This window comes from Asparagus officinalis, chromosome 6 (genome assembly GCF_001876935.1).
Source record: "Asparagus officinalis chromosome 6, Aspof.V1, whole genome shotgun sequence".
Lineage (NCBI taxonomy): Eukaryota > Viridiplantae > Streptophyta > Magnoliopsida > Asparagales > Asparagaceae > Asparagus > Asparagus officinalis.
The window spans coordinates 38049943-38062947 of record NC_033799.1 but is presented as its reverse complement, the minus strand read 5'-3'; the positions used below and the strand labels follow the sequence as shown (position 1 = coordinate 38062947).

General features: G+C 35.3%; 1 protein-coding gene across 1 annotated transcript; it reads left to right on the top strand.

The window, feature by feature from the left end:
* LOC109844520 (probable LRR receptor-like serine/threonine-protein kinase At5g45780) lies at positions 947-12496 on the top strand. The gene is made up of 11 exons (XM_020413585.1): positions 947-1328; positions 1407-1539; positions 1624-1695; positions 3309-3452; positions 3533-3604; positions 3703-3762; positions 8231-8304; positions 8389-8532; positions 8608-8943; positions 9609-10000; positions 11959-12496. The coding sequence occupies exons 1-11, from the start codon at positions 1202-1204 to the stop codon at positions 12268-12270; spliced, it is 1866 nt and encodes a 621-aa protein (XP_020269174.1). The 5' UTR covers positions 947-1201; the 3' UTR covers positions 12271-12496.

The window sequence follows — 13005 nt, the reverse complement described above, 5'->3', positions numbered from 1 at the left end:
GGGTCATAGGTATTTGCATAAAAATATCATAAATTTATTTTTATTAAAGGATATATTATAATATTTAATTCAGTGGGGGAAAAAACTAATATATTATCGGAGAACTATTCATATATTATATTCCATGATTTTTTGTTTATGTTTTTACGAAAATTTTCTGATTTCCACGTAAACTACCATGGACTTTGTATTTCTCTTATAACTATTGTCGAATTTCAATGTGTCACCATAGGACTGCTACATAATTTCTGTTAATAGCATGTGATGCTTTTGTGCTAATTTGAAAGTTCACAATATTTTCGCGCAAAATCCCTAATAGTTCATGTTACTTATGTGCAAGTTATCATGTTTCGGTCCTTTTCGCATTTGTGACGTTTTACTTTTTACGTAGATGTAAATATATGTTTTCATTTTCTATAACAAAACCAAGGGAAAATCACAAAAAAATTCCTTTTCAAGCAATAATCAATTTTTTGTATGTGTTTTGATTTAAATGCAATAATCTCTCTTCTCTCACACTCTCACACACAAAAAAGACCCAAAATTATTTTTTATCTCACCCCCAAAACCCAACTTTGGGGTGTCTGACAAGATGTCTTGAACTTAAAACTTTTTTAGCACAGTCCCTGTGCAAAGGTGTTTCCGAGGGGGGGGGGGGGGGGGGGGGGGGGGGGCTTTGAACTGAAGAGGGGCGGTCTTGCAGTGTAAATACAGATGGCTGAGTTGGGTTTTTTTTTCCTTCTCTCATGCACATTTTAGTTATTGCCAACTTTTAACTTTAGGAAAAGTTTTAACAGAAAGGGGGTTTCGGCAGATGCTGCAAAGTTCAGGAGGGTTTTATGAAATAAAAAAAGTGTGTGCAAAACCTCAAAATTCAGGGCGGATTTATGAAATTAAACCTTCGTAATATTTTTTGTTAAAGTAATAAGTAGCGAACAAACAGGCCGGTCCTCGGTCCGGACAAAATTTTGCTCCTCTCTCAGCATCTCAATGCTTTGCTGCTCCCTCTTGCTTCTCGAGCTGTACCCTTAAAAAAAAATACTAATTTCTCTCTCCATTCCCAACCTTCAACCCTCCATTTTTCTATTTCAAAAGTCACCAACTCCCGAGGTCCCCTAATGGCTTCCAAGAATCCATTTCAATCCCTCCCCTTAAACAACTCCACAGTTATGAAAGACCCATCTCACTCACTCTCCACTCGATGTCACTCCCCAACTTCTCTCCAACGATGGCGCCATGGCTCTTGCTGTTACTGTCGTTATTACCTTTCCTTGATTTTGTGATGGCCAAGGATCCGATTCTATCGCCAAAGGGATTGAATTATGAAGGTTGGTATTAAATATTTCCTTGAGGCATTTCGTCGAACAGCTGGTGGATGTTAAAGTTCTTGTAACTTTTGTTCGCAGTGGCTGCGTTGATGTCGATGAAGAGCAAGGTAAGGGATGAGGTTGGGGTCATGGATGGCTGGGATATCAATTCTGTGGATCCTTGTACTTGGTTCATGGTTGCCTGCTCTCCTGATGGTTTTGTGGTCTCATTGTATGCGAACGTTTTTGATATTTTATTGTAAATGCTTGATTTTGGGTTTTCGGCTTAATTGTGTTTTGTTCTTGATGTGATAAGGGAAATGGCTAGCTATGGATTGTCGGGTACGCTATCTTCGAGCATTGGGAATTTGAGCCATCTACAGACCATGTGAGTTTTAAGGGGTTTTAGCATGTAAATTAGTTCTATTTCCTTAGATTTGGATTTAGATACTCTTTATATTGTGATAGGGTCCTTTTAGTTTCAGATTGATTAAATGAGTAATCAAATGTCTGTTTATAAGAGATATGGGTTCTCTCCCTCTGACGACTAGCTTTTAAGGATGAGCTCTCCTAGATCTCTTACAAATAATACCAGAGCAATCCCATCTTCCCAGCTGCAAGTGAGTGACATTGGTGGTGATGTACGTATTGCAATAATCGACCGATACTGGACTAGTGCAAAGCCAGTTACCGTGGGCAGTGGGACTACGGGAAGTGTGATGGAATATTAGGGTCATTTAGTCCCACCTTAGTTAACGGAGGAGTCAATTGTGGTTTATAAAAGATTTGAATTTCTTCTCTCTAACAATTTTTTTAGCAGTGAGTTCGTCTAGGTCTTTTATACATTGTAAATATAGAGTGGAGATCCCGCTTTTTGAAATTATATTTCTTTGTGATTTATTAATCTATGCAAGTCACTGGTGTGTGATTGTTATCATATTATGAATGAATTATGGTTATTCTTGATGGTAGATACAAATGGGCGATTGTGACTTAGGAAGTGGTTTCTCCAGTGGCAAATGAAAAATATAGAAACTGAAATTCTTTCTTCTACTTGGCTTAAGTATGTGAAGTTTTTTTGCTTGTTTTTTAATAGTGATATCTCTCTATCGAGTACTTGCAATGATGAGGCTTGCCAAGTGTGCTGATTGCAACTTGAATCGTGTCTACTTCTGTACTTCATACACGTGGAGAATAACATATTATGAACTGCACCCATTTCCATCACTACATTGGGAGTAGTAACTTAATAACTTATAACTGGAAAGTTAATGAGAGAATTGGGCAAAGGATTTGTTGTTGTTCGATCTGTTAGTTAATGTTGAGCTTGGTATCTGGCATCATGTTTTAGCTCACCATTGAAGTGTTGAGCTTGGTATTTGGCATCATGTTTTAGCTCACCATTGAAGGAATGAAATGACTAACAAATAAATAAAATCTGTCTCATTTGTTGATCATGTCACCTTGATTAGAGGTTTCCATAATCAAATAATTATTTCCTTGGTTTTCTTTATCAAATATGCTGTCGCATAACTTAAAATTCGCTTCTAATAAGAAGAGATCGAATGCTTCCTAAAATATTCCAAACCTGTTAACCAATACAGGGGCCTCCTTTTCAAATTAAATTTCCTTTTTTTTCCAATTAAAATTTATGTTGTTCATATTTTAAAGCGGTTGTAGGATACAACTACGGCAAACCAACATCAAATCATATTCTACCTTTCTAGGTTCATTTGAGCATGTAATCAGGAAAAAATATCACGTAATCAAGAAAGAAAAACCTGTGCACCAATGAAGTGTCAAACGATAAAAAAAGTTTCTATTTTCATTTCATTTTCCTTTATTTACTCACTATTTTATATAGGTCTAGCCCATAGTAGCCACTAGCAAAACTGAAGGGTTTTATTGTTTGCCGTTCCATTATTAAAAAAAAAGACAATAAACTGGGCCTTTTGCACTTTCTGCACTTGTATATCCTGATATTTGAACCTTGTATTTCAGGCTGTTGCAAAATAACAGATTATCTGGTCCTCTTCCTTCTGAGATTGGGAAGCTGTCACAGCTCAAGACTCTTGATCTCTCTGGTAACCAATTTATCGGTGAAATCCCAAGTTCTTTGGGACTTCTAACTCAACTAGGCTACTTGTGAGTAAAAGGTTAAGAGTTTTATATATGTTTTAAAACTGTCATGTTCAATTTGTAATGCTTACACTTCCCTGCTATAGGCGCATTGACAGGAATAATTTGTCCGGTCAGATTCCCAAAACTGTTGCAAATCTCTCTGGACTTACATTCCTGTATGTACCCCTCCCTTGAAACTTGAACTGCTTACTTCTTCTGCTCCTCCTTTTTTTTCGGTTGGGCATAATAATTTACCCATTCAACTATGTGACAGTGATTTATCATTCAACAATCTTAGTGGTCCAACTCCCAAGATACTGGCAAAAGACTACAGGTGAATTAGTGTAAATGATATCTTCAAGTAAAAATTTTAAGTACTTACACACTTTGTCTAGTATTTATATCTTCTCTACTTTTCTGCTTTTTCTTAATGCTTGTAGAAAACGTGCATCATGATTTTATACAATTCAATTTTATATTAAGGATCAACTAGATATAAGCATTCTTGTGCATATGTGAAGATTAATCTGAAGTCATCGATGCTTTTTCATTTTATTGAAAATGAACAGGTGAAATGTAGATGCTGTGTTGGTTGGTTAATTAGACGTGGAACCTTACAACAAGGATATCGACTCTTTAGTTGGATTCACCTACACAAATCATCTCTCTATTTAACTTTTTAAGGGCTGCTATGTTAAATTGTAGCGAGAGACTTGGAATTTGGACTGTGCACTGTGATTGTTAAAGCCCATTATATCAAAGTGGATATATTTTGGACTACAACTTTTCAGCTAAAGGCTGGAAGATGCCACTCATGCCAGCACGATCTTGCTTCTATGTAGTGCATCACTTTTGGTTGGTTGTCTACTATGTTGCCAGGATACAGGTATGGGTACATATTTGTAAAAGGTAGGGTACGGGGACATGACTATATAAATGATTATATACACATATATTATATATTGGAATTAATAATTTATATGAGAACAAATATGAGAATTAAAATCCCTATAACAATTTATGTTTCTTTTATTATGTATAAATTGGAAAATCACTAGTTTTTGAACTAGACATCCAAACAACCCTTCAAGTCACAGTTCAGAACTTGACCTATGTCTAACAAGTTTCAAGAAGTGGATGTGAAGTGTAGGATATATGTTTAGAAAATGTATGGCAAATGTTTTAAATTAAAACATATATTGTATAATTTAGTATATGCGCAAATAAATGTACACATATATGCAAGGAGTGTCCAAGGAGTTTGGGTACGAATACAAGTACGTGTAGGGTGAATGTACCCTAAGGTCGCTATGAAAGAAACCCTAGAGGGGGATGAATAGGGTTTATGCTAATCTAATCCGATTTATGTCAATTTAAAACTAATTAACAATATATCCTAGTAAGAATGATATTCAACAAGATCTGAGCAATGATATATATAAGTAACACAAGGGTAAACAAACTACTAAAGTGATAGGGCAATACAAACAAGCAATTGACAAATGCGATATAAATGGTAAACACGAATATAAAGGAACGCCAATGACAAACGCAAACAAACAATATGATCACGGAGTTCGATCCCCATGACCTACATCTTCGCTCCTCACCTTGAGGAGATCTCAACTATCACAACCGCGTTTTCTACGCTCATCCGAATAACGTTTACACTCATACTCGGTTTTCTAGTTCACCGAAAAATTTACAATCACTCACAATGTAACTACACTAACTACCACCTCAAGTGTTGATTTCTAGCCCGTGTCTCCCTTAAGTGTTAGGAATTACAACCTCTCTCTAGCCATTACGACCTATCCCACTCCTCTTAGGACGACCCCATCTCTCACCACAAACTCCTCTTGGTGTACTAGTGTAATGCAAAGTGAACTTCACAATTAGCCACTCTAATACACTTCACACAATTGTAAATACACTTCACACCCTCTAAGTGTTAGTCTAGCCCGTGTCACCTTCCTCAAGTGTTCAGAATTACCACATCTCACTAGTCTTTACTACCAACCCCACTTCTCTTGGAACCGACCCCGTCTCTTACTAACCACTTCTCTCGGTGTCCAAGTGTAATACAATATGATTTACACAATTAGGCTCACTACAACAAATGGTTGTTCTCTAAATAAGGTGAGAACTTAATTAAGCACAACTCAATGTTACAAATTTCACAACCCAAATTATACTATGAATATAAATACAATAAGCTTAATGGTTGTGTGTGAACAAAGAGATTCAATAAAACAATTAAACTCAATATGAAATCTAGCTTACGAAATTAAGATCAAACATATAAAATGCTAGAATTGAGTTTAAGAAAAACTTCTCTACAGATCAAGATAGAGAGGGAGAAGAGTTGGATGCTCAAACACCGATGGATGATCTTCCTCAAGCTCTTGTGAAATTGTTTACCGATGGATGATCTTCCTCAAGCTCTTGTGAAATTGTTTTCACAAAACAAACTCTCAATTGCTTAAAAGTTTTTTAAACAAACACTAAACAAAGTGAAATTGTTTTCACAAAACAAACTCTCAATTGCTTAAAAGTTTTTTAAACAAACACTAAACAAAATTTTAAAACCCATGTTAAACTTTTCTCTTAAAACATTCTCTTGGTTGGTTGAAGAGGTAAATGCAATGGGGTATTTATAATAACCCAAGACATCAGCTAAAACCCTAAGGAAATGACCAAAAACCCACACAAAAACAGAATCTGGAAATAGTCATTACTGTGCAACGGTCATATTTAGAAGTTGACTTGCATTTGACTTAGTATAAGTCGACTTATGATTGACTTACAATAAGTCGACTTGAAAGTTCATATATGTCGACTTTCAGAAGAAAATTAACACACAAAAATATGCCTATAAGTTAACTTGCATTCGACTTATAATAAGTCGACTTGTGTTCTTGAATAAGTTGACTCAGCAAAGAAAAATGCACTTTTTAGAGCATTTCATAAGTCGATTTATCAACCCTGATAAGTTGACTTATGAACATGCACATATACTATACATGTCTAAAATCTGACTTTTAAACCTTGATAAAAAATAGCAAATAAAATCCAAAAATTATGAAACTTTGGGAAATGATTGTAGACATGGTAATACACATGTTATAAAAACTAGTTTTCAAAAAACACCTCCCGAATGAGAAATCTCTTCATTTTACAAAATAGTGTAAAACATGTAAATGAAAAACACTTGTTTTTGATATTGCACATAAACCATGTTTTGAAACTCTATAAACTGATTTTATAGACTTAAAGGAAGATATAAACTATTGTTATGAAGTCTATAAACAATGAATAATATATATATATATATATATATAAGAAACCAAAACTTGTATGTGTGTAAGTGATTGAGCTTAAAGTATCAACGCACACAACATAAAAAGCTAAACTAAATATACCCAAGTAATCTTGATCTTCGATGTAGCTCAACTTGGTATACTTACGGATGAAGTTTGAACTTGAATCTTCAACTTGAATTGCAGGGCTTCATACCACAATTCCGCCAACCTCCATTGGATATGATCGTTATGACGCAATTCTATCCAATAACATATTGTTTGCCTAGAATACATACAAAACACAAACACTAGACAAACAACATTAGTTGTAAATTATTTGTTAATCATCATCAAAACAAAAGGACCCAACATAGGGTACGGGTACGACTTCAGATTAGAAGTACCCAAGTAACTTAGGTTGTATGTGTATGATCCTTCTTCGTTACTAGGCCAGTGGTATTCAACTAAAAAAACTAATGGGCAAAAAGGGACGACTCATGGCTTGTTATGTCATACGTGTCATATTTCCATAATGTAAAACCCTTTATATTGTATTGATTTCCATAGAGGTGAACACTGAAACAAAATTTCTTGTTGATCCTTTTCCCAATAAATTCTCTTTAACACTGTAAGTACTATTTCCGTAGTTGTCTAGAAGAGATTATAAAGAACAACGATAGTAAATAGCATAGAAATATGTTTTCACTTGCACATGCATTGCACATCATCATCCCAGTTTTTTGGGTAAATTTCATGAAACCGCTCCTAGACTCTGTGGTGTTTTTCATGAACCCTCTAAATGTTATAAAGGATTTTTCTGGTATTAGTCCTTCAAATCTTAAATATTTTGAAATTAGTCCCTCAAATCATTGAATTGTTATTATGTCCCCCAATTCTTATCAAAATTAGTCCTTCAAATCACTGAGATTACTGTTAGGGGCTAATCTTTCCCAACTAAGAGTAGCAGTACCCAGAAATAAGAATTGGGGAACCTAATGGCAACTTCACTTATTTGAGAGACTAACTTCAAAATATTAAAGATTTAAAGGATTAATATTGAGAAAAACTATCTTATAAATTAGGGAGAAGCTCCAGATATCTGTCATTAAAATTCCATCACTATGGTTGTCACGTGCATGTGACATGGTTTGGACAATTTCGCCCTTAATATGCCTTTTTACTTCTGTTGAGAGAGTTCTTCCAGATAGGGTGATAGATCTTGATAAGGATAGAGTAGACATTCTACCCTTCACATTAATGCCCTTTATAGTAATTTCAAATAGTTCATTGTAGTTTTGTATAAATTTGAAAGTTCAGATGGTTTTCTCTAATTTATACAGTTTAGTAGGGATTTTATGAAAATTGACTCTTTTAGATGTGCAAAATATTTTTTTATAACGTTTACACCATAATGTATTTTGCAAAGTTCCATGATGCAATATACTTTAGGAACTTCTTCAGTACACTCTGCAATGCTGAAACTATATGTCAATTTTCTAGTGTTGCAGGAAATATGTTCCTCTGTAATTCATCAGCTATACATGGTTGTGCAAAGGTTCCCTTGACTGTCAATGGTGATTTGCACTCCGATCATTAACTTCTTGAACTTGTGAATGTTGTATCTTATCTGCTAACCAACTTCATTTGTCTTAATGCAGAAACCACTACATTAAGAAAACCCAATAACCATCAGTTAGCAATTGCTGTTTCTTTGAGTGTCGGCTGTACCTTACTGATGTCTTTCACGCTGCTCTTTTGTTGCCTCCATTATTGTAGATGGCGTCTACCATTTTCATCTTATGGTACAAATCTGGAGCATGCAAATTACTTAATTTCTCTCTGCATTTGATCTTAACGTTCTGCTAATCTATCCACAGATCAAGACTATGACTTTGAAATGGGTCATTTAAAGAGGTTCTCATTCCGAGAGCTACAGATTGCAACTGATAATTTTAGTTCTAAGAATATTCTAGGTCAAGGTGGATTTGGAATTGTTTATAAAGGCCAGCTTCGAAATGGGACTATGATAGCGGTTAAAAGATTGAAAGATCCCAACTTCACTGGAGAAGTTCAGTTCCAAACAGAAGTGGAGATGATCGGCTTGGCTTTACATAGGAATCTACTGCAGCTATATGGGTTTTGCATGACTTCAAATGAGAGGCTCCTTGTATATCCATATATGCCAAATGGGAGTGTTGCTGATCGTCTAAGAGGTTTGTTTTGCTGCTAGTTAATTTCATCTGCTATTGAATTACATAACAGAGTGATGGGGAACAGGGAAATTAGGGGGAAAATCAGGGATGAAGAAACAAGCAAAAATAGAGAAGAAGGCAATTAATATTTCGTTTCATGTCTAGTCAATGGTCTAATGCCTGAATCAATGTCCAGAATCATCTAACCTATAGAAATCATAATTTTTTCATAACATCTTCATCTTTACTTTATTGAAGAAAAACAAGTATTTCATAGACTTGGAGAACTAGATCATCAAGAAACTGATACCTAATAAGAAAGAGATCTAATCATACTAAAATAAAAGCTTTCTTACTAATTACATTCTAAAAGGATTCCTGAATCCATGAAAATTCACAACTAATAATTTGTGTTTTATGGATGATGGTACCAGAAAACTCTTCCCGACATCAAAACTCTAATTCAAAAATAAATTTTGGCCATCCTTTTCCTGTTTTACATGTCTTTATTTGTGATTTTTTCAATAGAAAGCCGTCCTATGTCATAAAGTCAGAAGCAACAACTATTAATTATGCTCTTATTCCATGCAATATACCTCCAATTTATCTTCTTTCTCTTGAAGAGCAAACAAAACTACAGAGTCGAATTCTTCTCATTCATTTTCCTAATAAGTAACCATATGCAGACCGTCGCAATGAGAAACCATCCTTGGATTGGAGCAAGCGTATGAGAATTGCACTGGGGGCTGCCCGTGGGCTACTATATTTGCATGAGCAATGCAACCCTAAAATCATTCATCGAGATGTTAAAGCTGCCAACATCTTGCTTGACGAGAGTTTTGAAGCAGTCGTTGGAGATTTTGGGTTGGCAAAGCTTCTAGATACGAGGGACTCTCATGTTACCACTGCTGTTCGAGGTACTGTAGGGCACATTGCCCCAGAGTATCTGTCAACAGGGCAGTCATCAGAGAAGACAGATGTATTTGGGTTTGGTATTCTGTTGTTGGAATTGATAACAGGTCCAAAGACATTGAGTTCTGGCAATGCTCCTGTCCAAAAGGGAATGATTCTTGACTGGGTGAGTAATTCAAGTTGAGCAAAATATGTTTTATATTTTTTCTACACATTATTTTTGCTTTTTTGATTTTTCCTGCATAGATCGGCATGAGTTAACATGATTAGCCAAAAATGTTGATTTTTCAACATAAACTATGGGGTAAACTTCACAAAACTACATGAAATATTAGGGGTTTTTTCACAAAAATTCCAGAAGCTAATTTTATTAGAGAAAAATACCACTAACTTTTGAGCCCACAGAAACCATATTATCCAAAAGTACATGGTAGTTTTATGAAAATACCGGAAGGTCCATATAGTAGTTATCTTGCAATAATGTAAAATTTAGGATTGATTTGTGACTTTATCTGAATCCATGGTAGTTTGTAAAACATAAGTAAAAGTTCATCATATTCAATTCATAGTTAGGTTTTGATAGTATATGATACTTTCTCTAATACTTTATGGCAACTTTTGTGCAAAACCCTACAGTTTATGGTAGTTGTGTGAAATTTATCCTAAAGTATGATAAGTTAATTGTCTGTGTCCTATTCCATAGAGAAATTTAAGATTCATTAGTAATTCACATTCAATGGACAATTTTAGCGTAGGCTATACTATAAGTAACTGTCCTTTATGCTGTTAGGCTATCATGTGAAGCCAATCATTGTTGAAAAAGAAAATATTTTTATCATTTGAGGTTTGAGCTTCCTTTCTGTCATTGTACTGTAGTGTCAACACAACTTAGAGTAGGCCTCTGGTCTGTTGAATTATTTAAGGCAAGATATTTGTATTTGAGTTAAGCTTCAACCTTGGGCCCTTGTTAGTTCCTAAAGTTGCATGTGGACCAAGAAACAGTGGACAATAGAAATTACACATATGTGTGTATAATTTTCCACAGGTTTATATTGTTTATGCAAACGATATGCATACTTTTTATAAGATTTTGATTGTTTACAGATTATAGTTTTCTGTTATTTAACTGTCTAAATTATTTAGAATTACAGTTTACTAGATCTTTGGTCACATGCAAATGCACATGTAATTCAAAAATTGAAAAATAAATAATATGATATTGTATGTTTTACAGAAAATATTGATTGTTAAAAGGTGTAAACAAAAAAGAGCCTTCCCGATAAAATGAAAAACTGCATGGAGCATTTAGTATGGTAGATATCATATAGTTTTCTTTAATCAGTATGGTTTTTATGCGATGGCACAGCTGACAGCACTCATACATTCAGGCCTTTGGAAGGCGATCTATGTGTAGTTTTATATGTAGCTGATGCAAAGCATCGTGTCTTATACACACTCGCATAGGTAGACATTCAATCACACACGCACCCACATAATCAACAAACACACCCATAAAAAAACACGAAAAAAAATGTATAGGTGATTCTCTATAGAAATTATATAGGAAGGGGATTGTGACACTTTGTTAGTGGAAAATCCAGAAGTGGCACACGTCCCAAAAAATTGAAGTTGGATGGTTATTAACCACCAACTGTAAGATTTGTGCCGGGAAACACGTGTCAAGATCCTCTTCTCAACTGTATGATTATCTATAGCGGACTTCCATAGGATTTTTTTTCCCCTAACAAACAACACATAATAGGACATGCACACACACACACACATGCACTACATCATTGAAGTGAGCTTGTTAGCTCTCATAAAGATATGCGAGCACCATAATTGATTAGTCTTGTTATGGATGTTATGGTCCTAGAAAAGTGTGCTTGCTGAAGAAACTATAAATATAGAATGAATAAAGGGGGCCGGTGTGCTCCTCTACGGTCTCAGCTGGTGTGTTGTAGACATATATTCAGACCACAAAACCTCATATCATCACCACACTTTAGATCATGGTTGATGGTTTGGATGTATGCCACGTCAAAGCGCACCTTCGAAGATCGTGGAGGGACACACCAAACTGCCATTTACTTCCATCTAGCTACTTAACACCGTAAGATGCAGGTTAGAGCTTTACACGAGGAAAAAAGAATCCAAACCCTTGTCGATAAAGATCTCAATGGCTCCTTCAATGACAATGAACTGGAGAGTGTTGTTGATGTAATTCTGTTGTGCACTCAGTCTAATCCTGTGCTTCGGCCAAAGATGTCGGAAGTCGTTAAGGCCTTGGAAGCTGCAAGACCAGCAGACCGCACTGAAGAAGCAAATGGGGAAGTGCTCTGTGCAGGATCTGGCAGTTTCTCTAGAAGTTATGATGATGCTAATGAGGCTTCTTCATTCATTATTGAAGCAATTGAGCTTTCAGGACCCAGATGATATGCCTCAGAAAACTTATGCAGTAGTGTACAAAAGAAAGTGGTAGTTTTGTTTTTAGAAAAGATTATAACTGTATATGGAATGACTTTATGTAATTAGGACTGGCAATGTATCCTCTCTCAAATTTTGAGTCATCTACAGGTTATCCTTGATGATGAAAGTTTTTGTATATTTTGTTGTACTTTGGTGCATATTTATTATAAAATGTTAGAGATACTAGCGTTCATATTCTTTTCTATTCTGTATAAACAATATGAAGTCATGGGGTTCCAATTCTATTCCTTTGGAGTTGGACTTCAGATTCTTGCGACGCTATTAGTTATTTCTAACAGGATCAATCCTGTCATGGCTATGCCTATGGCTATGGTCTTTTATCGTAAAAATAAAGGGCTGTAAATTATCTGGTCTATTCACATTGATCTATATATTAATATAAATAAGCAAACAAAATACCTGTGTATTCTTGTAATCTGCCACTATCACCATTGGTGCACAAATTAGGTGTAATAAAATATGGGTCATGAATGACTTGAAGCGGGTGCCACTTTTACTTTGAGCTCATCCATTGCCAAACCATTTAGGACTCTCACGGCTCTTTTAAACCGAAATAAAAACCTCGCTCCATGCAGACATAGGGTTGAGGAGAGAGCCAAAAAAGGATCTTTCGTGTATAATCCTGCATAGTAAGGCTTGTTCGAAAACTTGTTGTCGGACCTGATTAATCGCTCTTTGTTG

Bases quoted from the DNA above. Each gene is read 5' to 3' on its own strand.
- LOC109844520 (XM_020413585.1), top strand. From the start codon at position 1,202: ATGTCACTCCCCAACTTCTCTCCAACGATGGCGCCATGGCTCTTGCTG. The intron at 3,605-3,702 runs GTATGTACCCCT...ACTATGTGACAG, and splicing joins CTCTCTGGACTTACATTCCT to TGATTTATCATTCAACAATC. The intron at 10,001-11,958 runs GTGAGTAATTCA...CGTAAGATGCAG, and splicing joins AGGGAATGATTCTTGACTGG to GTTAGAGCTTTACACGAGGA.